The sequence below is a fragment of the Centroberyx gerrardi genome, chromosome 18 (assembly GCF_048128805.1).
Source record: "Centroberyx gerrardi isolate f3 chromosome 18, fCenGer3.hap1.cur.20231027, whole genome shotgun sequence".
Taxonomy (NCBI): Eukaryota; Metazoa; Chordata; class Actinopteri; order Beryciformes; family Berycidae; genus Centroberyx; species Centroberyx gerrardi.
Window position 1 is genome coordinate 21781285 of NC_136014.1, and position 24829 is coordinate 21806113.

At 39.9% G+C, this 24829-nt stretch overlaps 1 protein-coding gene across 1 annotated transcript; it reads right to left on the reverse strand.

Annotated features, from left to right (window-relative positions):
- Positions 1-619: 619 nt before the first annotated feature.
- Positions 620-24588, reverse strand: cenpe (centromere protein E). Its single transcript, XM_071899202.2, has 57 exons — positions 24470-24588; positions 23686-23798; positions 23092-23181; positions 22832-22950; positions 22622-22741; positions 22146-22227; positions 21949-22016; positions 21797-21871; positions 21448-21499; positions 21231-21318; positions 20760-20889; positions 20322-20441; positions 20033-20185; positions 19793-19943; positions 19562-19655; positions 19069-19423; positions 18841-18897; positions 18486-18653; positions 18114-18188; positions 17612-17680; positions 17174-17305; positions 16279-16456; positions 15804-15949; positions 15242-15535; positions 14873-15019; positions 14533-14712; positions 13978-14157; positions 13647-13799; positions 13123-13344; positions 12917-13009; positions 12736-12819; positions 12397-12513; positions 12103-12219; positions 11783-12010; positions 11602-11685; positions 11157-11240; positions 10725-10886; positions 10208-10441; positions 9785-9868; positions 9441-9557; positions 9100-9321; positions 8585-8680; positions 8415-8498; positions 8094-8189; positions 7575-7655; positions 7335-7472; positions 7041-7223; positions 6720-6929; positions 6185-6388; positions 5802-6005; positions 5413-5589; positions 4545-4657; positions 4159-4256; positions 3075-3210; positions 2189-2514; positions 2057-2101; positions 620-807 (listed from the first exon to the last, which is right to left on the reverse strand). The coding sequence occupies exons 1-57, from the start codon at positions 24523-24525 to the stop codon at positions 728-730; spliced, it is 7764 nt and encodes a 2587-aa protein (XP_071755303.2). The 5' UTR covers positions 24526-24588; the 3' UTR covers positions 620-727.
- Between the last annotated feature and the right edge of the window lie 241 nt (positions 24589-24829).

Here is a 24829-nt window from a genome sequence, read left to right on the forward strand (position 1 = left end):
TAAATAATGAACAAAAGAGGACTCAGCACTGATCCCAGAGGCACACCAATGAAGACATTAACTCGAACACACTGAGATCTGCCTGAGATATAGTTTTGAAGCAAGCCAACTATTCGTTCTGATACACCTATACTAATTAATCCTAACTAACTAGACTTTCCCTCAATATAGTGTGGTCAACAGTTTCAAATAAATCTATAAAAAGATCTGAACATTTTTATTGTCAAAGGACTCAATAAAATCATTTACAACCTTTAAGGCTGCTGGAATTGTTCTGTGTGGTTTTCTAAAACTTGATTGATATTTGGATGAGATATTTTGTTTGAGCTTAGAAACTCCTTCAGCTGATCACTCACTGAAGTTTCCATTATTTTAGCAAGGACAAACAGTTTAGCAATAGGCCTATAGTTGTTTAAAAGTGACTCAATAAACTCAGTAAACAGATTAAATAAATGTAGCAAGTCCTTTCACCATTTCTTTATGTAGTTCTCATTTGCCATATTTAATGAAGATCACACAACCGAAACAAAAATTTGTCAATTAAATTTCTTAAAAACAAAAAAACAATCCTGATACCAATCAAACTTCATGTGAAAAAGTTTTATTTCTTTTTGGGGAATAAAAGTAGAACAATAACACACTTGTCAGAACAGTGAAAAATACTAATGGAAAACACATAAAAAACATTTAAAATACATTAAAATTGCACATATGGGACAACTAGGTGTTACTGGGTTTTACAAAGATCAGCTTGCTTGGGAGACAGAGGCCACCATTCCTCCTTCCTGTCCGCACCCGCAGCCGCATCTACAAGACAGAAGAAGTTTATAAGCCAAAGGAATATTGAGCTGAAAAGGTTTGACAAAACCAGACCAAGCTCACTGCTCTCCAACATCCTGTGGTTACGCTGTTCATAACACCGTTAAATCACTCGACCGTGTTGTGGACAGAAAGACACAGAGATGTTTTGCAGACCCTTTTTATTTTGCTCATATAAGAACAAAATATTAGAATTAAATATGAATTGTGTTTGCAAATGTGATAATGAATGAATAAAAAGGTGTTTGGATGAACATGTTCCAAACTGTGACAGTCACTCATCCCATCGTATGAAGCTCCTGCATTAAAAACCGTAAGACGTTTTTTTTGTTACCAGGGTGTAAATGTCCTTTATGTTTCAAATCAATAAAATTCAAAAGTGTTATTTCTATTCTTAGTGATTGCTGTTGGCTAGCTATCCGTTTCATATCAAATAAATGACAGTTATCTTTTCAACGACAAAATCTTACATACTATATGCATGGGACAGGAATTACATTGGAACCTTATGGAGTAAGGACTAAGAGCTGTAAGTAAGACTTAGTATGAGGAAAAAGTATGCATTCATATTAGTGCTGAAACGATTAGTCGATCAATAGACAGAAAATTAATCAATTATAATTTTGATAATCGATTAATCATTTTTAGTCAGAGTAACAATACCAAACATTTGCTGTTTACAGCTTCACAAACACTAAGATTTACTGTACTTTTCTCTGTTCATCTCATAAAATGAATACTTTGGGCTTTTTTGGCTGGCAAACTATACAAAAATGTAAACAATATATGGTGTTTAAACAATTTTTAAACAAATCGAATTGCTGTGACAATCTTGGCAGAAAAAACGACAATGTATTTTGTATGTGCAACAACTGGACACTTTGCCTTCTCATCAGTCACAAAGTAAGAAAGTAATTGCTTTCTGGTTCAAAATATACTGCTTGGCCAATTTTGTGCCTGAGATTATGTCCGTCCTGAACAAATAAAACTTAATGTGAATATTTAAATACAAAAAGTGTAAATTGATCAATCCAAGGAGAAGCCCATCAGCCCTGATTCAGGTTTCAAAACCAATAATCATCACAGAATTGTTAACATTGACACAAAGAAACAGTGGAAACATTGTTAAGTGAAAAATCCAAAATGTGGTTTTTACCCCTCAAACCAGTGCACAAGCTCCTGTTAGTAAAAACCCCAGTGATTTCCCAAACACACAGAGAGACTTTACAGCAATTACCCTCGTCTGCACTTTGAGAATCCTCATCGGGAACACATGATATTTCTGGCAAAAGAAACAGCCGCGTTGTTTATAACGTGAAAAACGGGCAAACTACCGTACAAAGGAGGTAAAACCTAAGGGTTTGCTTACCTGGAATAGTTCCGAGGTTGGAATTGTCGAAAAACTGCTTGGGACAGTTTCTCGACAGCGACTCGGAGCTCGCGTCGACATCAAAGAACCTGCTTTTGGGAGAGTCGAGGACAGAGACCTTGGCGGAGTCCAGCAGCTTCTTGGGAGAATCCAGGAACCTTTTGGGCGAATTGAGGAAGTTTGAGGTCTCCGAGGTCATGGGGAGTCGTCTCTTGGTGGGAGTGCAGGGCGACAGAGGCCTGTCCGGCACGATCCTGCTCTTCTCCTTCAGCTTGATGGCTCTGCTCTTCCACTTGGCGATCTCGGCTTGTTGGCTGGACACCAAGCTGTTGTGACAGGGTGACCAATATCAGAGCAGACCGTAACAATGCATTTAAATCGCATGAAATGTCAAAGCATAAGACTTACTTTTTCTCTGAGACTAAAAAAGAACAAATTTACAAGGATTTGGGAAAAATGGATTAAGTATATAACACCTATACAACAAGATTTTGTGTAAGTTTAATTTCTTTGCTCGTTAAATTTGTGATTCATTATAAGAGCATCCCCTCTGTTCGTAAAAACAGTTCATATTCTTAAATAATAGGAAAAGTTTTTGGAAAGACAAGAAATGTAGCTGCAATATCCTATTTCATTATTGTTTTTCCCTGTGTGTGTGTGTGTGTGTGTGTGTGTGTGTGTGTGTGTGTGTGTGTGTGTGTGTGTGCGCGTGGATGAGAGTGTGGAGTGTGTGGGAGAGTAGGGATGAGGATTATGGATATACATGGCTATAGACTAGAATTTATTGTCTGAACTGAACTGATTGTAACAGATTTCCTGACTTTTCCAAAATAAAAAGATAATTTTCAAAAAAAGAAACGACCCGTTAACAGGTTGATGCCGTTACCTTTCCAGCTCCGTTATTTTGACATGAAGTTGTTTGACTTCCTCCTCCAGTTTGGTCTTTTCCAGGAGAATGCTGCTTTGGACGACCAAACCCTTGGGGTTGGTCAGTCTGGCATACAGGTCCTCGCCCTGCATGACTGAATTCAACATTCTTGCATTAGATCAGTGTCAATTATCCACCTTTTGTGCATTTTTCTTCTTGAATTAGGTGACAAATACACTTTGAACACAAACATTTCAAACATCTCTAACGTCCAGTTAAGTTCAGTATACACACTTTGGCAAATTTGCCTTTTAAGACCAATATGTTCAAATTGATTTTGCCACTGTAGCTTTTTTTAATGCACCCATTTTCTTCCTCTGCATCACCTGTGTCTGTTGATATGGGTGAGTATTTTGACTGACATGTAGCAAAATAATGTAAAATTGAGAGCTACTCCAAAGAGAATGAACTCAGAAAGTTGGTATAGGTGACGATGATACAATGATACATACTGGTTCTAGTACTAGTAACACTATAATGAAGCTCGTTTGGGTGTAAAAGCTCAAAAACACACTGTGGGTTCACAGAATACTTCTGCCATTCGTTGTCTACGGCGCCAATCAAAATTTTACACCTGAATGACAACACAGGTTCAAGTCTTAGTTCTGTTTTTTTTAAGCAATCAGCATCAAATTGAGTATTAAAAAAGGCATATTCACTTAATTACATCTACTGTTTCCAGCTCTGTTTTAAGTCCACTTACTCAACCTGGGTAGTTGCAAGATGATGGGGAATCATGAGGCGATTTACAGATTTTTATGAGACAAAAATATAATCTAATCTACATGTATTATCTACATGTATTGTGATTTTTATTTTTCTGATACATACATTTCCCCCTCTCATAAAAGAAAAAATATTTGAAGCCTCTACATGTCTCCCCCCAAAAAAAAAAAAGAAAAAAAAAAAAAAAAAATTTCTATAAAGAAAATTAAAAATCACATGGTATTAAAGTTCCCTAATCTGAACGTTCACACCTGTAACAGAGGAGTGCAAGAAGGTATCACTGTGTTTTTGGGGGTTGCGAGCTGAAAACACTTACATGACTCCTCGCCCTGCTGCTGAGACTTCCTCAACGTCTCCTTCAGCTTCCTCAGTGAGTCTTCCTTGACATTAATCAGTGTGGTCATCCTCTGGATCCTGGAGAGAGAGAGAGAAAAAAAAAACTCTGTCAGAACAAACAATCCTGCCGATTTTCCCTTAAATAAAATAAGGAAAGTGGGAAGAAGGCAGCTGAGAAGGTTTGGACAGCCTTTGATCTTAATCCAGCAGTAACACATCATCATTTATCATCCACCCAACACGTCTTGGAAAACACATTAAATAGAAAGGAACCTCAGATACTTAACTGTAACTAGAACTCAGAAAATCAGACAAGAATGAAGGAATAAAGAAACTGAAGTCAGACTGAAGCCGAAGGAGCCTTACTCTTCTTGGTGTTCAGAAGATGCCGAGGTCAGCTCCACCTCCATTTTGAGCACTTTATCCCGGAGTTTCTCCAGCTCAACAGCGCTGGGTGATGCGTTTTTCTTCGCATACTCCTAAACCAGAAAAAGAAAACAGATGGTAAATATTACAAAGGGGACTGTCCAACGTAAACCAAAGAAGATGTAATATGAATATAATCTCAAACATAACCCAAACTTTAAGTAGTCTTGAGCAAAAATCAGGCCAAGGCTGGAGCCAGAAGGGCGTTAACTGGCATTTTGGGTGAAAATGAGATCTATATATCAAGTAAAAGCTCTTGAGAAGATCTATTTAGTAGTAAAAATATCTCTATATTTTTGTATTTAAGTGATGACATCATTATCAAAGTAAATATCTTTTCATTAGGGATGGGACGATATGCTTATCTCATATGATATGCGATATGGTGTTCACAATTCGATACAACCACAAAACCATTTAATGAATAAAATTTCAGTAACAAAGTCTGACTGTGGAGAATTATGTTCATTTCTGAGCCACAAATCTTTCCTGCAATGGCTTACTAGAATGTAAGTAACAATTTAAATTACAAAGTGCAAATAATGTAGAGAGCTTGTGAAATTCTCCATTGTGATTACTGCAGCAGAATAAAATGTAGCTAATATTGTGATTCATTTTTACTGACCGCCCCATACATAGTCATTTTTGTATTGCGATATATTGAATTCCGATATATCAACCCATCCCTACTTTTCATGAACAGTGGATCAAAGTTAGGTCCACTTTTGGTTCAGCCTCTCCTGTAAAGTTTATCAAAATCTACTTAAGCCTTCTGCTTCCAAGTCCTTGATATATCAGTCCTTAATACCTCAGTCTTCCGCAGTTTGTACTTGAGAGATTGGATAGCGTTCTCTTTCTCCTGAACTTGTGCACAGGTATCTTGCAGCTCCGTCTGCAGGAGCTGGGTGGCCTGTTTGTGGTTGGAGACCCTCTCGTTGGCTTTGACCTGGGCCTCTTCCAACTGCTCAATTTGTACATTCAGAGCCTGAAAAACAGAAGAAAAAAAAACCACACTGTAATGTCTGCTCTTAATGAGAATTTACACAACATAATCACAGGTAGCTCCAGAAAAGTATCTCTTGATGACACTGCAGATTAGGGTCATAACTAAATTGTTCACGTTCACAATCAACAGAACCAGATGTGCGATTCTGTTCTAGGGTGGATTATGCTTCAACACGAGTCGGGCAGACATACTTTGACTTCTTTCTCAGAATGCTGGAGCTGAAGGACAAGTTGCTGATTGTCCCTCAGAAGATCGACCTCCGTTTTGAGCGGAGCGCTCTCCAGCGCCTGCAGCAGAGTGGAGGTCTTGCTTCTCTCTTCTCTCAGCTGAGCATCAGCCTGAACTTCGAGCTGCTCCAGCTCTTTGGATATGGCATTGTGCTCATCAAGTATGCCCTGCAGAATTTAGGTGTAAAATAAGACATTGAAAGATAAGCAATAACACCGAGGGACATACATCGCAGAAAACTGCGATGGTGTGAGTGTAGATGCTTCCCAGAAGAGTCAAACGAAATGATGAAAATATTTAGTTCCAGTGCCCATTACTACCAAATGGGCAGGTAGATGAACTCTACCTGCAAAGTCATTTTTCTGCTGTGTGCCACTGCAGAGCGGCTGTTGAGCTCGCAGTTCAGGATGCTTTCCAGTGCGGTCAAGTTGAGTGGCAGGTTGGTGCACACCGCCTGCAGCTGCTCGTTGAACCTTTCCCCCTCTCTGAGCAGGTCGCTGGGGTAAGTAGCCAGGTTTGCCCACAGTTTCTCCAAAAAGCTGGCCATTTTCTGCAATCACAACACAATATTGCATACCTCATTCATCACAAAGTTGCAAATAGATATGTTGAAGAAATACATAAACATCATGGAATAAGACAGAAGACACACTGGGAGCAGGGGGACTTAGCGGTTAGAGGGATCGCTCCATAATCCAAAGGTCACAAGTTTGATCGCACAATGGCCAACATGTCCATCTATAGCCATGTGTCCTGTCAAAGCGTCATCGAAACCCCCTACTACCTCATTTACTCATTCTAAGTCGCTCTGGATAAGAGAAATCGCTAGATGCCTAAAATGTAAGACTATATTTTCGAAGTGGCTTAACAGCAGCGCTCACCTGAAGGTAGAAGTCCCTCTTATCCAGCAGCTCAGAGAGTCTGTGCTCCCACAGAGGCTGGAGGTCGTCTTCCTTCACAGAGTAGCTGGGAGCCTGCGCCCGGAACAGCAGCACATCCTGCAGCCGCCTCTCCTCAAACACAGCTATGTCTTTCTTCACCAACTCCTCAAACAACTTCTTGCAGTCCTGGGCATAGCATTTTAGCAGTCGCTGGAGAGAAAAAAATACCAGGATTTAGTTATTAACTGATCACGGATTATTATCATTATGAAACTAAAAATACCTCAAACTAAATCCAATTGGTTGCTTAGTAACATTTACCGTAGTGTTCCACAGGGTCTTAATAGTCTGCCCCCAAAGTTTACAGACAGTGCTGTGGGTTTTCTTGGTGGGTATCGGAAGAGAGTGGGGGTGCATCAGGGAATATTGCACTTGTAAGGCCTTTTCCAGGGGTGTGTACTTCGAACAACTGTCCGCAAAGAGCTGGAATCTACTGAAGGACTCCTGCAAAAGATATGGGTTAACTGGTGTTAAATCTAGTCATTTTCTTATTGACCTCTACTCATGTTTCTTTGCGTACGCCATCCAACTGCTGATATTAAGTGGTAATGCTACCTGAAGCTGCAGAGTTGAGTCCTGGAGCCTTGATGACAATCCTCCTGCTGTTGGCTCCTTGACATCATTGCTGCTCTGGTCCAAGCTAGTGAGCTGCTCTTTGAGCACCGAGATGGTCGTGTTCGCTTCACTGAGCAACTGATAGGAGGAGAGAAATGAGGAAATAAGGAAAACTCAAACTGGGAAATCGAGAGAAAGAACAAGAAAAAACAATCACTCAGTTGGACTTTGTTGACAAACCTGATGTGAGGCCTCTGTTTTGGCTTCGGTGTGAATTTGCCTCTTTCTGAGCATTTGAAGCTCCTCCTCTAACTGCTGCACCTGTGGGGAATTAAGAGGAAAGAGAGATGTTCATAGGGTGTTCAGAACAGGCATCACAGCTAATAAATGGCAATGTTTACAGGGGAATGGTGCCAATTTTTCTGAAACAAAAACATCACTTAATCATTTTTGAAAAAACAGCAAACACCACATTCCCTTTAATGAGGTATAATAACTTGTCAAGAAGAAATCACTCAGAGGACAAATTAATGGTAGTGTTAAATACAACTGAGTTAAAAAATTAAAAAGGTAAAAAAAAAAAGCCTAAAGCAGATATGATTTTCTACAAATGTATCTCCAGATGTTGTAGTGTATAACTGGTGCTATTTTCTTGCTTTCTAATACCCTAACTTTCAAAATTGGTATTCAATCATCCCCTTTACTGATTATGTCACATGAAGTCCTATTAAAAAGCTTTGTGTGCACACTTGAACTTGCCTGTTTTTTGAGTTGAGCTTCTTGCTGCTCTTTCTCTTCCTCTTGTTGGGTGTTCAAATGTTGCTGCTGTTTTAATGAGGCTTGGACCTGAGTCATCTGCAGGGAGAAGAGAGTTGAAGTATTTGTGGCACATCCAAACCCAACATCTAGTAACATCTCGGCACTTGGGGACACCTAAAAACACTCCCAAGAATTTCATTCAGACAACCACCATTTGGAAAATATAAAAACTCATGAAATGATTGCTGGAATCATAGTATAAGTCGCTATAGATTATCACTGAAGTTATTAGCCACCTAATAACTAAAGAAGACCTCTCACCATTTCCATCTTGTCCTGCAGGTCTCTCTGGAGCCGACTATTCTCCTCTGCAGCATTTGTTTGTTCAGTTTTGAGTTGCTGGATCTGGGCAATCACAGGACAATTGTCAAAAACAGAAGTGACAAAACCCTGCAACATTAAAACATGGGTAGCAAATGATGTGGACTTACTTCATGTTGAAGCTGGGCCTCTTGCTCCCCTCTTTCAGCCTGCTGCTGCAAGTTGAGATGTTCCTGCTCTTTTAGCTCTTCCTGAATGGCACAGGTCTAGTTGAAAGACAGCATAAATGAGTTGTCAACATACGACTACTTAAGGCTGTATAACTCAGAGATATGCATTTTTGGAGAGAGCTGTGGTGGAATCATTTAAAATATGCTAGTACTGTTTTACTATCTGCAGCTAACATGACAGTTATTCATGTTCTCTGTGGCTAGCTGCAGTCAAGCTCAAACTTGGACTTGGAGCTTACAGAGGAAAATGGTTTACTCTGAAAAGGGGTTCTTCAAGGTTTTTTAAAGAGCTCAAAAAGCTCACAAACTCCAACAGTACTTCCACAAAGCTCTATCATATGGGATTCTTCAAAGATCCCTTTCCCATATTTTTAGTGAGAGAACCCCAAGGTGTTGAGCGACTCCCCTTGGATCTTAGAAGAATTCAAAATGAACATATGATTTGTAGAGCGTACCGTTTCCATTTTCTCCTCCAGCTCTGCTTTAAGCTCGTTCTTCTCCTGTCTCAGTCCCTCCAGTATCTGCTGTAGCTGGTCTCTCTCCTCAGTGAGAGAAGCCACTTTAGAGAGCAGCTTCTCCAACTCATCTGTGGAACTGTGGAGGCTGGCTGCCTTCTCAGACAGGAGTCCGTCTCTCTCAGCTTGAATACTCTCCAGCTTGTCTGATAAAGTCCTCATCTGTGACGAAGAAGAGAGAGTTAAAAAGAGAGTTAAAATGATCATCTAGCTCAGAAAACTTTTTGTATATTTCTTTATGTGCGATTTGTAGGTGAATAATTGTGGTACAAGACACTGACCTGCTGATCTAAAAGACATTCCTTCTCCTGACTCAGTTTCTTCAGATCAGAGTTCACTTGCTTCTGTTCTCGGAGCTCCTCTTGCATTGAATGTAGAAGACCTTGAGTAGTTGCAGCCTTAAAACAAAATGAAATACCAAAACATTGAAATACTTTGTGAGAGGAATATGGAGGCATGTCATCAGGAGCACCAAACGAAGCAGGAAAACAGTACTCAACTATTAGAAATTAATGGGAACTGTATATCCCAAACAGCTCAAATCCAAACTAAATACATTTTATTTTATTCCAAATATCTACTTCTACCCATCAAGTACAAAACTGGTACTGGTACAATTCCTCACCATCTCCATGTTTTTCTGCAGATCATTCTCCAGCTGGCTCTTCTGCCCAGTGAGAGTCTGCAGAGAGGAATGAAGCTGCTCCATCTGTGGAAGAAAAATAAACAAAACAAAACAATCAAAACACACAAGTCATTTTGATTGCATATGAGAACTAAATTTAAACTGTGACCTGGAAATAAAATTTGGGAGCGCTGGTAAAACTTATGATAATGATTTGAGTAAGACATACAAAAAATGTAAACAAACACAATAATCATAACAATAAAATACATAACGGACAAATGACCAGAAATATTACACAATATGAAGGGCCAGATTTTTATCAACATTTTTTTTTTTACTGTTTTTTACCACACTGTGTGCAGATGCTGAAGCTGTGAAAAAATAACAATAAAAACCAATCTAAACCAATCTGACACACACCTCAGTTTGTAGTGTTTCCATCCTCTCCTCCAGCTCTGTTTTAAGCTGGTTCTTCTCCTGTTTCAGTCCCTCCAGTATCTCCTGGAGCTGGTCTCTCTCCTCAGTGAGAGAAGTCACTTTAGAGAGCAGCTTCTCCATCTCCTCTGTAGAAGTCTGAGGGTTGGCTGCCCTGTCAGACAGCAGACCGTCTCTCTCTGCGCGAACACTCTTGATCTCCACTGTCAACCGCTCAATCTGTGAGGATTGAAGAATGAACAGCTAATTTTAATTTAGAAGTGAAGCATCCCCGTATGGATTGGCCTGCTCAACATAAACTTATCAAGACCAAAACTGGCCAAAATCTGACAAACAGTTAAGGTTAGGTAAGTTTAGAGCCAAGCCATTTCAAACTGAATGGAGTTTAGACATTTGTCAAAAAGTCAATCAATCTAATCAGGACTTTAAGAGACAAAGACTGTAACCAGCGTTGGGCACAATGTCTCTTTTATACTCTTTGTATATAAAAATGTAGCTTTGCCTGGTTTTGAAGCTCTTCTAGTTGGAAGGTATTCTCTGCACCACTCCCACTGCCCGCTCTGCTCTCCAGCTCGGCCTTTTGAGTCTTCAGGGCGTTGACTTCATCCTTGAGAACTCTGATCTTCTCCTGAGCAACCCTGAGCTCCTCTTGGTTCTTGATCATCTGAAAAATGTTGCCAGCAGATAAGTATACCTGTGCAGAACTTTCCTGTACAAAGTCACAAAGTGCTGTACAATAGCAGGATGGAAACAAACCGAACCAATCTGCTATAATAAAGGGAAGTCTTTGGCAGCCTCAATTTTAGGTTTTAATATGAATCCACTTAAAAACGATAAAAGAGATTAAAACGCCATGGTACATATAATCTTTGAATTTTAAGTGAAATTACTCATCAACTCATTTGAGTGTTCTGATAAAAAAAAAAGTCCTTACCATCTCCACATTCTCCTGTAGATCAGTCTTCAGCTGGCTCAGCTCCTCTTTAGTTTGCTCCAGTTGGTCCTCAAGCTGTTGGATCTGTTACACCATACAGCATTAAATTGATCACACATACACTTAAGAAATACTTTGACATTTTAGTCAGTTTTCCTCACCAGGCATTTGTCAGCCTGAGGAGGCATAAGCAATTCAAATCAATTGAAATGCAATAGGTACCAAGGTAACAAGCTAGCTTGGTGCCCTCACTGGTTTTACTGAGAAACGCAAATAATGTTGGTTTTTTTGTTTGCTAAAAGGACAGATGTTCAACGTTTGTTCCCCCATGATGTGACAAATGCCTGTTGAACAAAAATAACACTAAAATTCAGAAATGTCAAGGCATCAATTTAACTATGGTGTACCAAGAGAATAACTTGACCTGTAAGAGACATGATCTGACCTGTGCAAGTCTTTGAGCTTCTTGTTCTTCTTTCAGTGACTGCTGCTCAAAGCTTAGGTGCTGCTGCTGCAACTCGCCCTGCATCTGAACGACATGGAGAGCGAACAATCCACTGAGTTCCTACACATTAAAAAAAATATTATTTAAATTTAACTGAATGACAGATGCCCTCAATTTGTACCATTTCCATCCTCTCCTCCAGGTCTGCCTTGAGCTGGTTCTTCTCCTGTCTCAGTCCCTCCAGGATCTCCTTGAGCTGGTCTCTCTCTTCAGTGAGAGAAGAGAGTAGCTTCTCCAACTCTTCTGCATGAATGTTGTCCTTCTCTTCTCTATGAAGGTTGTCCTTCTCAGACAGGAGACCGTCTCTCTCTGTTCGCACAGTCTCAAGCTCCTCAGTTAGAGTCTTGATCTATCCGAATGGGAAAATTTCAAATTAGCAGTCAGCTCAATGAACATAAAGGACCATTTTACAATAAATCTTTCAATAACATTTTAACTCACCTGCTGCTCTAAATGAGATTCCTTCTGCTGACTCAGTTTCTCCAGGTCAGAGCTCTTCTGCTTCTGCTCTTGGAGCTCCTCTTGAACAGAATGTAGAAGGCCTTGAGTCTCTGCAGCCTAGAAATGGAGGAAAAATGTGTACCTCGAAGGATAGAAAAGGGGGGCTGCAACTGAGAGGTTGCCAGTTTGAATGCTTGGTCTGGCTAAGAAAATATAGACAATGAAGAATTTGCTTTGTTAACTAAGAATAAGATCTTTTCTAAATGTTTCATAAACATGCTGCAACTAACAAACCTGTTGTTCAAATTGAGCTTGCTTCTCTTGGCTTAGTCTTTCCAGGTCAGAGTTTATTTGATTCTGCTCTTGGAGCTGCTCTTGAAGAGAATGTAGAAGGCTTTGGGTCTCCGCAGCCTACAAATTAGAAAATCATTTGCTTTAATATGCACTTTGTTTATAGTTGTGTTGTGTATATGCAATCTAAATCTTGTGTGTGTGTATAGTCTATCTAAATTTTCCATTTCCACATAATAGAACAAAAAAGAAAATCGCAAACATGTTCTCTTTCACACCACTGGCAGCATGATTACATTGAAATCCTAAAACTTCAGATTCACCAAAAACACAATCCCTCACCATCTCCATGTTACGCTGCAGATCACTCTCCAACTGGCTCTTCTGCTCAGTGACAGTCTGTAGAGTGGCATGTAGTTTCTCTATCTAACAGGGGGAAAATGGCCACATTACATAATTCAAACATTTTTAAATTTCCCAAATCACCCGTGCATCAGAACGTCAATAGAAGACTCTCCCTTACTTGTTGTTGAAGCTGGGATGCTTGTTCGCCATCTGCCTGCAGTTCTGAGTTTAGCATTTGGTGCTGGTTCAGCCCAGTGTGGGATTGTGCAACCTGTGAAGGAAAAAAACACTTTTTTCCCCCTTTTTTCTTCCCGGCAGTGGCTTTGAATCAATATTTGTAAATTGACAACATTTTAGAGAACAAATTAAAACAAATTAACACACCATTTCCATCCTCTCCTCCAGGTCTGCTTTGAGCTGGTTCTTCTCTTGTCTCAGCCCCTCCAGTATCTCCTGGAGCTGGTCTCTCTCCTCAGTGAGAGAAGTCACTTTAGAGAGCAGCTTCTCCATCTCCTCTGTAGAAGTCTGAGGGTCGGTCGTCCTCTGAGACAGCAGACTGTCTCTCTCTGATCGCACAGTCTCCAGCTCCTCAGTTAGGGTCTTCATCTTTCAAATTGTGGAAATTTCAAATTAGCATTAATTTACTCATACACAGGATATGATGTAACCATCCCTTGTGGTATTTTGGGAAAGCACCTATGTAGATACCTACACTTGGATGTTAAAGGAAAGCAAATTTCATCTTTCAAATTGGGAACAATTTCAAGTTTGTATTCAGTTTATTATCAAAGAATATTTATAGTAAATCTTTTTAGAGATAATCACAGACTATTTCAATTACAGGGTTCCAGATAAGAGTGCATTCTGCACAAAGAAACCAGGTTTCCTGATGCAGCACAAGGTCTTACATGATTCTGCAACTCGTCTAGCTGGAGTATACACTTCTCATTGGCAAGACTGTCCTGTGTGGACATCTGTGCTGTCTCCAGATGTTTGATCTGCTCCTTCTGCTCACGATTCTTCTCCAGGGCCGTTCTGAGCTCCTCTTGATTCTCAATCATCTGTTAAAAAAAAAAAAAAATAATCTCACTTATATCAAAAGGGCTATGCTTGAAGTTGAAATTCAAATGTATACGTATTGAGACAGGTTTACAGCAAAGGCTCAAAACAGTTGAGGGAAATGAACAAAACTGTTGTCAAAAGCATTTTCACATTTGGATTATCTTTGCAGTCACTCACCATCTCTACATCCTCCTGCAGGTCCGCCTTGAGCTGGTCTCTCTCCTCAGTGAGGGAAGTCAGTTTAGAGAGCAGCTCTTCCATCTCCTCTGCAGAACTCTGAACACCGGTCGACTTCTCAGACAGCAGAGCGTCTTTCTCAGCTCGCACTCTCTCAAGCTCCTTAGTCAGCTGGTTTAGCTGGAAAGCAAAACCCATTTAAACTTGTTTACATTGATGACAAATGTGACTTTTGAGATTACGTTTATGGCGTTACTTCTTAATTGGATAGTCTTAAATCAATGTGACAGGATGAATGACAGCAAGAGAAGAGATGACATGCAACAAAGGCCCTTACTTTGAGAAAAATAGTAAGCAGCTTAGCATCCCAAGCTTTTATGAAAACCAACAGAGCAATTGTAATTTCAGACGTGTTTATGACAGAGTTGCAAAAAGAATAATTTAACCAGCATTTAAAAAAAGAGAGAATCTCAAATCTCGAGTGTATCAAAGGGCTATGCTTGAAATTCAAGTGACAGTCATTTGGATTAGCTATACAGTCACTTGACAACTCACCATCTCCTCATTTTTCTGCAGGTCCATCTTGAGCTGGTCTCTCTCCTCAGTGAGAGACGTCACTTTAGAGAGCAGCTCTTCCATCTCCTCTGCAGAACTCTGAACACCGGCCGACTTCTCAGACAGGGGAGCGTCTTTCTCAGCTCGCGCTCTCTCAAGCTCCTCAGTCAGCTGGTTTAGCTGGAAAAGAAGAATGAGTTAGAAGTGGTTTGTTTCCATTGATGACAAATGACTTTTGAGATTACATTCATGGCATTACTGAGAATAATTCAGAAATGTCAGCTTTACAACAACAATATAATTAAGTATATAATATAAACAAGTAGCATCAGTGTCGCACTTGTTCTTGAAGTTCTTTGCCAATCTCCTCTTCCGTGGTTCTGGAAAGTTCGCTGTCAGCGAGCTTCTCCTTCAAATCCTTCAGCAGTTGTTGCATCTCATTCAATTTTTCTTCAAGCGATGCTCGTTCCCGGTCACTCTCATCAAGCTAAAATGAAAACAAATCATAACTTTGTAGTAAATGATATGATATGATATGATATTCCTTCAACAGTACAGCCTGGTTCCAAAAAGACACCTTTCTTATCAACTGGTCTCAACATGGCTGGTGAATACATAATTTTAATGAGATTACCAATCCAGAGAGACACATTTTGAAAGATAATCAAAAAGCATCCATATTCACCGGAGAAACGGAGACCATATTCACCCTCAAGCTCGTCTCTTCCGCGGTAGCCAGGATCTGGCTCTTCTCAGCGCCGGAGCGCTCCAGGTCTGACCGGAGCGTATCCAGCTGCTCCGTGGCATCGGCACACCTCTGACTCAGGTCCTTTTCCCTCAGCTCTGCAGCGCTCAGCTCTCCTTGGACTCTGATAATCTCATCCTGGGCGGTCTGCAGGGAGTCTCTGAGCTGCTGAGCTTCCTCCTGGCTGTGAGCTTGGGTAGAGAGCAGGCCGTCCCTCTGGGTTTGGACAGCGCACAGCTCCTCGGTCAACTCACAAACCTGGGAAAGCAGAAAAAGAAAAAAAATAACATCAATGTGGTAGAAGATTCATTTTACTTCATTCTTGCTCCACAGCAGTTTACATTGTTATCACATGATAACAGTGGATCCTTGTCAAGTGCGGCAATCGTCCTGCTACTTTGAATGAATGACATCTAGCCATTTCACCAAATGAAATTATATACGGAATCTGACAGCTTTAAAATTTCTAAATTAAATACTTTTGATCAAGTCTGGTAATGCAGAATGTGTTGGATGGAGCGCTCACCTGCTTCATGAAGTCGTTCACCTTATCAGGAAGTGAAGACAACTCCTCCAGCTGGGCTTGGAGGGCTCCCTCTGCGTCACGAGATGCAGCCAGCTCCTTACTGAGGTTAGCCACTGTTCTCTCCAGCTCCACGCTGTCTATGAGATCTGAGAACAGTCAACTCCGTCTTAGAACATCAAACTTTACTGACTGAATAAAGTCCACATAAAAATGTCCTTGTACCTTGCTTTCTTCAAATAAACTATGCCACATGCCAACCTCATACCCTCAATTACACTTCATACTCATGCGCAGAACTGTTTTTTAAATTACTGACATTTCCATTTTGTTGTTTTTGGTGACACTTTCTTATATAAAGCTAATTAAGATAAATCTACTTGGCTGAAAGGGCTTCAAAACATAAACTGATTAAATTCTACAAAAAGCAAAACATTAAAATGGTTACGCTACCCACACCACCCGACTTTAGACCTACTTTTCGGGACTTTGCCATCCAGGAGAGTGGTGAGCTTGGTATTCTCTTCGAACGCAACATTCAGCTCTTTCTGGAGGTCCGTCTGCATCTTTCTGAAACGCGTTTTCTCTGCCTCAAGTTGAGAGCACAGACTGTTCACCTCGGCCTCCATTTTGTCAAAGCTGGTAGTCAGGGTCACCTGGAAAGAAGACCATGGCAACAAACAGGCAATGTGAATTAGAATCACGTAAATCAATAGGCGCAACAAATAAAAAAGGTACAGTAATCTGTCTTGGTGACACTAGAGCAGGCATATCGACAGAGATGCACAATTCATACACATACAATGGTACCAAGACAACAGGACCTCACATACAATAGACAAACTATACATATCACACTCTTTCCATAATGAGATAACCACCTTTTGGGGAAAAAAAAATGTCACACCTCCTGATACAAAATGATTGATAGCCTAAAATTAAAACAAATTGTGGTGCCTTTTAAAAGGATATTAAGTAACCAAACTCTTTGTTTGGCAAATTGATTTTTTACAGTGTGTATACTCAATATTCTAGAAAAATGGAGATGATGGATGATCTTTCAATAATGATCAGTTGCAATGCATCCATTTTGGAAATAAACAATTCTCATATACATTAAACATTGAATAGCTATGTGCATACAAACATGTTCACCATTTTAGCAGCCAACTAGATTTTTAGACTACACAAAGGACCAAGCACCTGCTAAAGTAGCTGGAAGAATAAATAAACCAGCCATAATAAAGATTTACAAGTATGTGTTTTTTTTATGCATTTTATGCCATAATTACATTCAGTTTGCATTGAGTAGAGGGCCACTGTCTGACGCAGGACCATGTGTGTGTGTGTGTGTGTGTGTGTATCCCACTTACATCCCTCTCCTTGAGCTCAATGTTTTGGCTGCGCAGGACGGCCCATTCCTTCTTTGTGTCTCGACTGAGTCCCTCGGCGTCATCCAGGGAGCGGCGAAGCTGCGTCACCTGCTGCACCAAGTCCTTTCCGCTCTGGAAGGAGGCGACATGACAGGTTAGGCCCGAGTCTCAGACTCAAGACCGAAGCTGACCTGGTTTTCATGATCTGAGTTCTGGCTAGCTAAATCTGTATCTTCTTTTATATCTTTGCTTAAAAATCACTTTTATAGACTGGCTTTTATGTCATCATTTATCTTCATTTGTCTTTTCAAAATCCCACATCAGTTTCTTCTATTTTTATATGAGGCACTTTGTAAACTCTGTTTTCAGATAAGTAGTGATGAGGTAGGCTATACCCTACTAGTAATGAGACAGGCATTATAAAACACACTAACATACCATGCTCTGAAGCTCCTCTGCCCAATCAGATTTCTTCTTCAGCTCCTCTGACATGGTTCCCAGTTTGGTCTTCAAAAATAATACAAGAGGGGTTTTACAAAACTGTCACAAATGAAAATTCTCCCTTGTTATATTCACAGGGTTGCTACATATTTTCCGTTTCAAAATTCCCTACATTTGCTAGACCTACATTTCTTGACTGTAATTGAACATTGGCTTGGCAATATGACTGTCAACTAGGCCATATCACTCTAGAACTTACAATATTATTATTAATTATTCCTCACAGCAAATACTATAGCAAAATAAGCAAAATAATATGGGGAATGACAATGTGTCTTCAACTCCATAAAATCTGCGTGATATGTGTATTGAGTCTGACAAACATTTTTTCTCTTTTACATACAAAACTTTTTGTGAAAGTTTCCAGACCAGAAATTACTAAATAATTTAACAGATTTTCCAGCCCTGCATTCATCTGTCTAATAGCGTACGGTCTTACCTCAAGCTCTAGGCGTTTGAGTTCAGAGGATTCGACTGCCTTCTTCAGGGAAGAAATTTCACTTTTCAAATCATCCTGTGAGATTGCACAAATGCAATGAGCACAAAACCATAAAAAAAATTAATTCAGAAAAAAAAAAAAAAATCACATAATTCTTTAAAAATTAGGCATATGAGAAACAACTTCTAAGTCTGAAACCACTTTGAAAATTGCAATCAGTAAAGCAAATTAATTTGCCTTGTGAAAGAAAACAAAAGCAAACAAACCCAATCAAACATTTTACAACACATCTCAACATAAATTCCACTTTCCTAGGTTGTGCTGCCGTTACCATGATTAAGTAGAGTCTGAAACAAATAAAAAAAACATTACCTCATGTTCTGTCCTGCACTCTTCCTCGAGACATTCAAACTCGTCCATCTCTTTCCTTTCTTGCAGTTCCTGAGAAAGTGCAGCGTTCTCCTTCTGAAGGCTTTCAGTCTGCTCAATCAAGTTGTCCAGCTCCTGCTTCAAATAATGTCGATCAGCAGCCACCATTTCCTATAAACAAACAATTTGATCTGTGTGAGGAGCATCAAAGCTGACTGACAAATCCAATTACAACCATGATGGGTGTAGAGAAGGTAAATGGTCCCCAAGAAGGCAAAAATTATTTTAAAAAAAAATAATGGACTGAGAACTAAGGGCAATTCCTACAATAGACCACTATTTAAAGACTCTGCATTACCTTCTCTGAAACCAGGGTCTCACACAGCTGGATGGTCTCTGCAAATTCCTTTCTCATCTGGAAAACAAGGTACAGAAGCTTAGCACAAAAACAAGCAAGCCAGGTCTAAAACAATGAATATAAAAAGGTGTGCAAAAGGTCTTATTTCATGCATCTCTGGATTATAATCTAGGATTTCTACTCTCACTTCTAAAAACAGAGGCTGGGTATTCTAAACATATGGCAAACCTGTTCGTCAGCTTCACTGGGCGTTTGGGTCTGTTCTTCTAGTTGTCTTTCCAGGTCTGCAACTCTCAACTCAAACGTCTCAACAGCCTCTAATTTCTGCTGAGCTTCTGTCTGGAGCTGGAGCTCCAGCTCCACCACTCTCTGTTCCGTTGTCTCCATTTTCTCCAGGGCTTCCTGTTTCTGCTGGGCCTCTGCTCCCAGTTGGAGCTCCAACTCTGCCACTTTCCCACCTAAAGTTTCAGCCTTCGTTATGGCTTCCTCTTTCTGCTGAGTCTCAATGTCCAGCTGCAGCTCAAGGTTGGACACTTTATCTGAAAGCTCGTGCATCCGGTTTGGAGATATAAATTCTTTGGGACTGAAAAAAAAAAAAAAGATATACAGATTACAATTGTGTTCAACTACTATAGCCTTCTTTTCAACAAACACTCAAAGACCAGGTCTGACAGTGTATTAACCACAGGTAATATAAATTTACTACTATGCAAATGTTCACCTGTCTCCAAAGCTACGAGCAGTCACAGAGTTCTGATCCATTTCATACGAAGGCTCATCAGCAATTTCCCAACGTGAATCAAAGTCCTCGTCATCTGACAAAATACAGAAAGCAGCCATTGAACAAAATAAGAATGAAGTGCATCATGTGTGAATGAAATGGCCATTGTATCATATACATTATGATTTGCAATGTGTATAGAACGAAATACTCATATGAGCTCATTCTTACCTTCGGCCAGCTCCGTTAAACAAGACCGATCAGCTTTCCTCTTCCGGGTTAAAGGTTCGGCAAAACTGAGGTCCGACAGACCTTGATCACAGTCCGATGAGTGGGCGAGCCGAAGCAGCTTTCCTCCCCATGTAACCCTTCGTTTTGGCATCTTGACAGACGACAGAACAAGGAGTGTCATAATGAAGAAATGAGGAGAAAGCTACCTAAATTTTAAATGACATTTTGAGCTGTAGTTACCTTTTGTACAGGAACAAAGTTTGAGCTGGTGACGAGAAGTTTGGTGAGGTTCCTGATCCTGTCCTCTTGTTCTTTCTGGAGCTGATCCTTCTCTTGCAGGAGCTGGGAAAGAACCTTCTTCTCAGTCGCCGTGGTCTGTGTGACGGAGGAAACCTACAGTGGGGTGTAGATAATCCAGGGGTTAGTGGGTAGGAAATTATGCTGTAATGGAGCTAACAGTATTGCAGAGATAGGAGAAACAAAGAGCATGACTCAGGGAAAATAATGAGTATAAGTATTTTAAACTTGCCTCGTTAAGCCGTCGTTTGAGGTCCACTATTTCATTGCGATACCTTTTGAGCAGAGCCCCGTCATCAGACACCTCTGTGACGTGAGGGTCATTCTTCATGTTCTTCGCAGTACTGGCAAACTGACAGATGAAATGACAAACATTTCTTAAGAGAATAAATTCAGTCAAACATCACCAGATTCGTTTTTTTGGTCACCGTTTCATGCTCCGTCCAGTGGTTCAAATCTCACTTTAGAATTTTATTATAACTGTACTTTCTCGACAGATTGTCTTGGATTTTGGGAGTTGCCTACCCTGCTCTAGTCTTTATCAACAAGCCTCAAACAAGGGGCCAGAAAACAACTAATACAATTATTATTAGTATAGCAATCAAGAATCAAATGTCAACAGTGAGTTAATATAAAGGGTCCAAGACAGAAATCTAAAGATTCCACCAACCTGAAGAGTGCTGAGAGTTTCATCTAACGCGACGGGGGTGATGGTGCAGATGATGACCGTTTTTGCGTTCCCACCCAAGGAATTCTGCAGGATGCGGGTTAGCTTAGAGTCTCTGTAGTTTGTGAAACCCCTGAATAGAGAAAATGCCATTTGCAAATTTCAATGCCTTGAATTTAATGAAGTCATTCCAAAAGTTTAAAAATTCTCTTGTTCTTATGTTCTTAGACAGTCCAACCACACTGTGAACTTTTGTGTCCGGAGTCATTTCAAATGAATGAGACAGACTACTGACTTGTACAATGTTTGTTAGAACTTTGCCTCTTAAATGTGGTTTATACTCAAAATTTACAGTTGTTAAAAAGGAATGGTATTTTTTTACTTTAAGTAGAAATTAAGTGCTATTCATAGTTTCATAATTTTGAAATTCAGTCAGTCAATAACATTAACCAGGTGTGCCAATTCTTCACCCACCTCTGGCTCTCATCAGACAGCTTCTTGATCACTTGGCCGAGTGTGAACAGGCTACGATTGATATTGCAACCTTCCTTGAAACGTGCGCCTGTGATATCAAAACAGGTAGATTACTTGGGTGTACAGTGTAACTCAGTTACTTCTCAAATAAGATCACATCTACTAAGCAGTTTATGCGGCTTCTAACAATAATGCTAACTAAACTAAAACAGCTTACCTTCCGCTCCCGTTTGACTTGCTCTCTCTGATCCAGCCAGATCAACTAAATTCTAGTGGAAAACGGATAGGAAAATTGTCAGTGAGCAAATAATAGTCATAACAATAAATGCACACACAAGAAAGAAAGAAACACACATGCACAAAAGAAATAGACACACAAGAAAGAAAGAAAGAAAGACACACAAGAAAGAAAGAAAGAAAGAAAGAAAGAAATAAAGCCAAACACACACAGAAGAAAGACACACATGCACAAAAGAAAGGCAGAAAGACACACAAAAACAGAAAAATAGACAGAAAGAAAGAAAAAAGAAAAAGAGAAAGAAAGAAAGAAAGAAAGACAAACTTACCAAATGGGACACAATAATGGCCCCGTCAGCATTTTCACCCAATCCTGGGTCACTCCTTATACGGCTCTCCAAGATCTGAGGGGGGGGGGGAAATCATGAAACAGAGCGCCGACTTCTCTAAAATCCATCATGCCGTGTTGCGCTTTGCTTACCATTCGGAAAATCGTGTGCGAGCGACTGCTCCGCTGGTTCATTTTTGTCTTTCCGTAATGCCGATTTTCTAGGGAGGCAGGTGGTGCGGTAGATATGAAAGAGAAAACATGTGGCTGTTAAACTCAGTCTGCAGTGAATACATGTAATGATTCTTCTTGATAGGTGGTAATAACAATAAAATAATCTCAGATCTTACTTTCTCCTTTCCGAATCCAGGCCAGGGCTTGTGCAGGAGAAGTAACCAGTTCCTCGGTCAGGTCAGCCACATAAATGTTTTTCTGCACACAGAGGAATTGTCAGTGCACAATTACATACATCATGCAAAACTAGCAAGTACATCTTGTTTGGGCTTTTGCAACCAGGGCTCATAGACTTTGGAATGACCTTCCCAAGGAGCTTAGGCTGTCTGAATCAGTATTATCTTTTAAATCATCTCTTAAAACTGACTTTTATAGACTAGCATTCATGTAATGATGCCTTATTAATTGCCTTTAATGTCCCTTTTATGGTTTAGTTAAGGTTCTTGTCTTCATTGCCTTTGCTGTAAACTTTTACTCCTTTGTAAAGAGCTTCATAACTGTGTTTTGAAAAGTGCTTTATAAATAAAGATCATTTTTATCATCATTATTATCTCTTTAAAAAAAAAAAAAAAAAAAACTCTATCCCACTTACATTGATTGTCTCACGGACTTCCAGAGGCTTTCTCTTCCAGCTGTCAACAAGCAGATCAGTCACGGTTTCATTGTAGATTTCCATGTAAGACACACGGAGAAGGAACTCCTTCTTTGGAAACTAAAAGACAAAAGACGAGCCATTGGTCACAAATAGCATGGATTATACAATAAACTTCAGCAGATTTCAAAGATGTGATACAACCCTCACATTTTTAATAGTCTGGAAGACATCTTCCATGGCCAGAGGTATCACTCCTGGAATAAGGTCGCTCCCCATCATGGTGAAAGTCTTTCCAGATGAAGTCTGCCCGTAAGCAAATATGGTTCCTAAGGATCAAACATGGGAAAGTTAAATATATACAAAAAGAAAAGGTTATGCTGCCACACGCTTCATTAATAGGGTGGTGAAAAGGAGGGGGGACGCTGCACTACAGGGCAGGTTTCACTATATTCAATTTAAACACGTACCATTGTATCCCTCAACAGCGGAAACAACCAAAGGCTTCGCAATGTCCTGGTACAGCTGATGAGTTGTTTCATCAGCACTGAACACTCGGTCTGTTTAAAAAAAAAAAGAAAAGAAAAAACACATGAAATTACAGCAAAAAAGTACAACAAAATATATTACATATGACATTTGGTGGATGCTTACATTCTCCTTATAGTAATCATGGTGTATGAATCAAATTCCAAATCATGTGCTGCCATGCTCAACACATTGAGCTCTAAAAGGACCACAACATCCAATAAACACATTTCCTAATTTGTTATAAGTTAAATGCTGAGATTTTACCAAATATCAAAGATTCAGACGAGGTCTACACACCTTGGGGTTCTTAGTGATGCTGCACTAGCTTGAGTTTGCAAATTGCAGCGTAAAATATCGAATCAACTAATCTGCAATTCATCCTTTCATTGGAAGATCATTTGATATAACTGTGTCTTAAAGACTTCAGGAAAAACACATACTCACAGATGACACAAAAGCAACCTCAAGCAATCTGCAATCAATAGTCTGTAACATGCAGTTTTCAAATACACGGCTGTTGTTGCAAAACATACCAAAACCAAAGCTCTTGGTCGGATTCCCATCATCAATCTGCTGAATGGATTTCTTCTCAGCTTTCCAGTACAGCTGGACAGGCTCGGCATTCTCTGTGGCAGCAGTTTCCTCCCTGCAAGGAGAGACATTAGTAGTCCATAATATTCCAGGAAAATGGCTACTCGCAAGAAAGCAAAGACTTTCTTAGTTCAGCACTGCTCTGTGACAGTGAGTGGGTGGCTGACTTGTGACAACACCAACATGTTTTGGTGGCATCAGCACTACAACATAATCAACTGTTTGACAAAAGGAGAAGCTGAAACATCCCACTTGTCCACAATGTCTCCAATTCAATGTACTGTATAGTGGAAAGTCTCCAGGTTGTCTAATAACGTCAGATTATGTCCTTGGTTCTCTGGTGTATGGTGTAAAGAAAGCCACACTTAGACCACAATTTAACTACATGCACTCGTAATAAGTTATTGACATATGTTGGTATATGTAAACAAATATTGCTTTAGACATAAAATAGTTTATTTAACTGTGTTCAGGATATTTATTTGTTTGTATATAGCGAGTTAAAGACGTTCGCCAGGATCTAACGTTATGGAAACCCTATACAGACCACTAAAACAAGAGGAAAGTGCAGTTCAAATAAATACTGGCTATACAGTTGATTTTGAATAGCCTTTTGCCGAAACCACTGAATCATTGTTGACGTTAACTTCACGATAAATCGGCGTTAGCTAGCGGTAACGTTAAGTTAGCTCAAGATTTTGTCTCTCAAGTTGGCTCAAAACTCACCGCTCGATAAGAGGACGCACTCGAACACAGACTTTAACGGCAGATTCTTCCGCCATTCCTGTTATTGTTGAACCACCCAATAACTATATAATAACTATACCGAAATTAGCAAAAACTAATTCATTGCTCGAAACAAACTCAAGCAACAACTGTAACGCCTGGCAGTCACTTGTTCTGTTTGAAAATATGCGCTTGATTCTGATTGGTGGACGTCATCATGTGGGTCGATCCATAACGAGGGGTGGAGATGAAAAAAATAACTTATTGCTTATGCTGGTGTGGCGATTATGCTTAATTCATCTGTTTCGATCAATGCTTTGATAGCTTATATGTTGACAAATAGCTCCAAAACGATAGTTA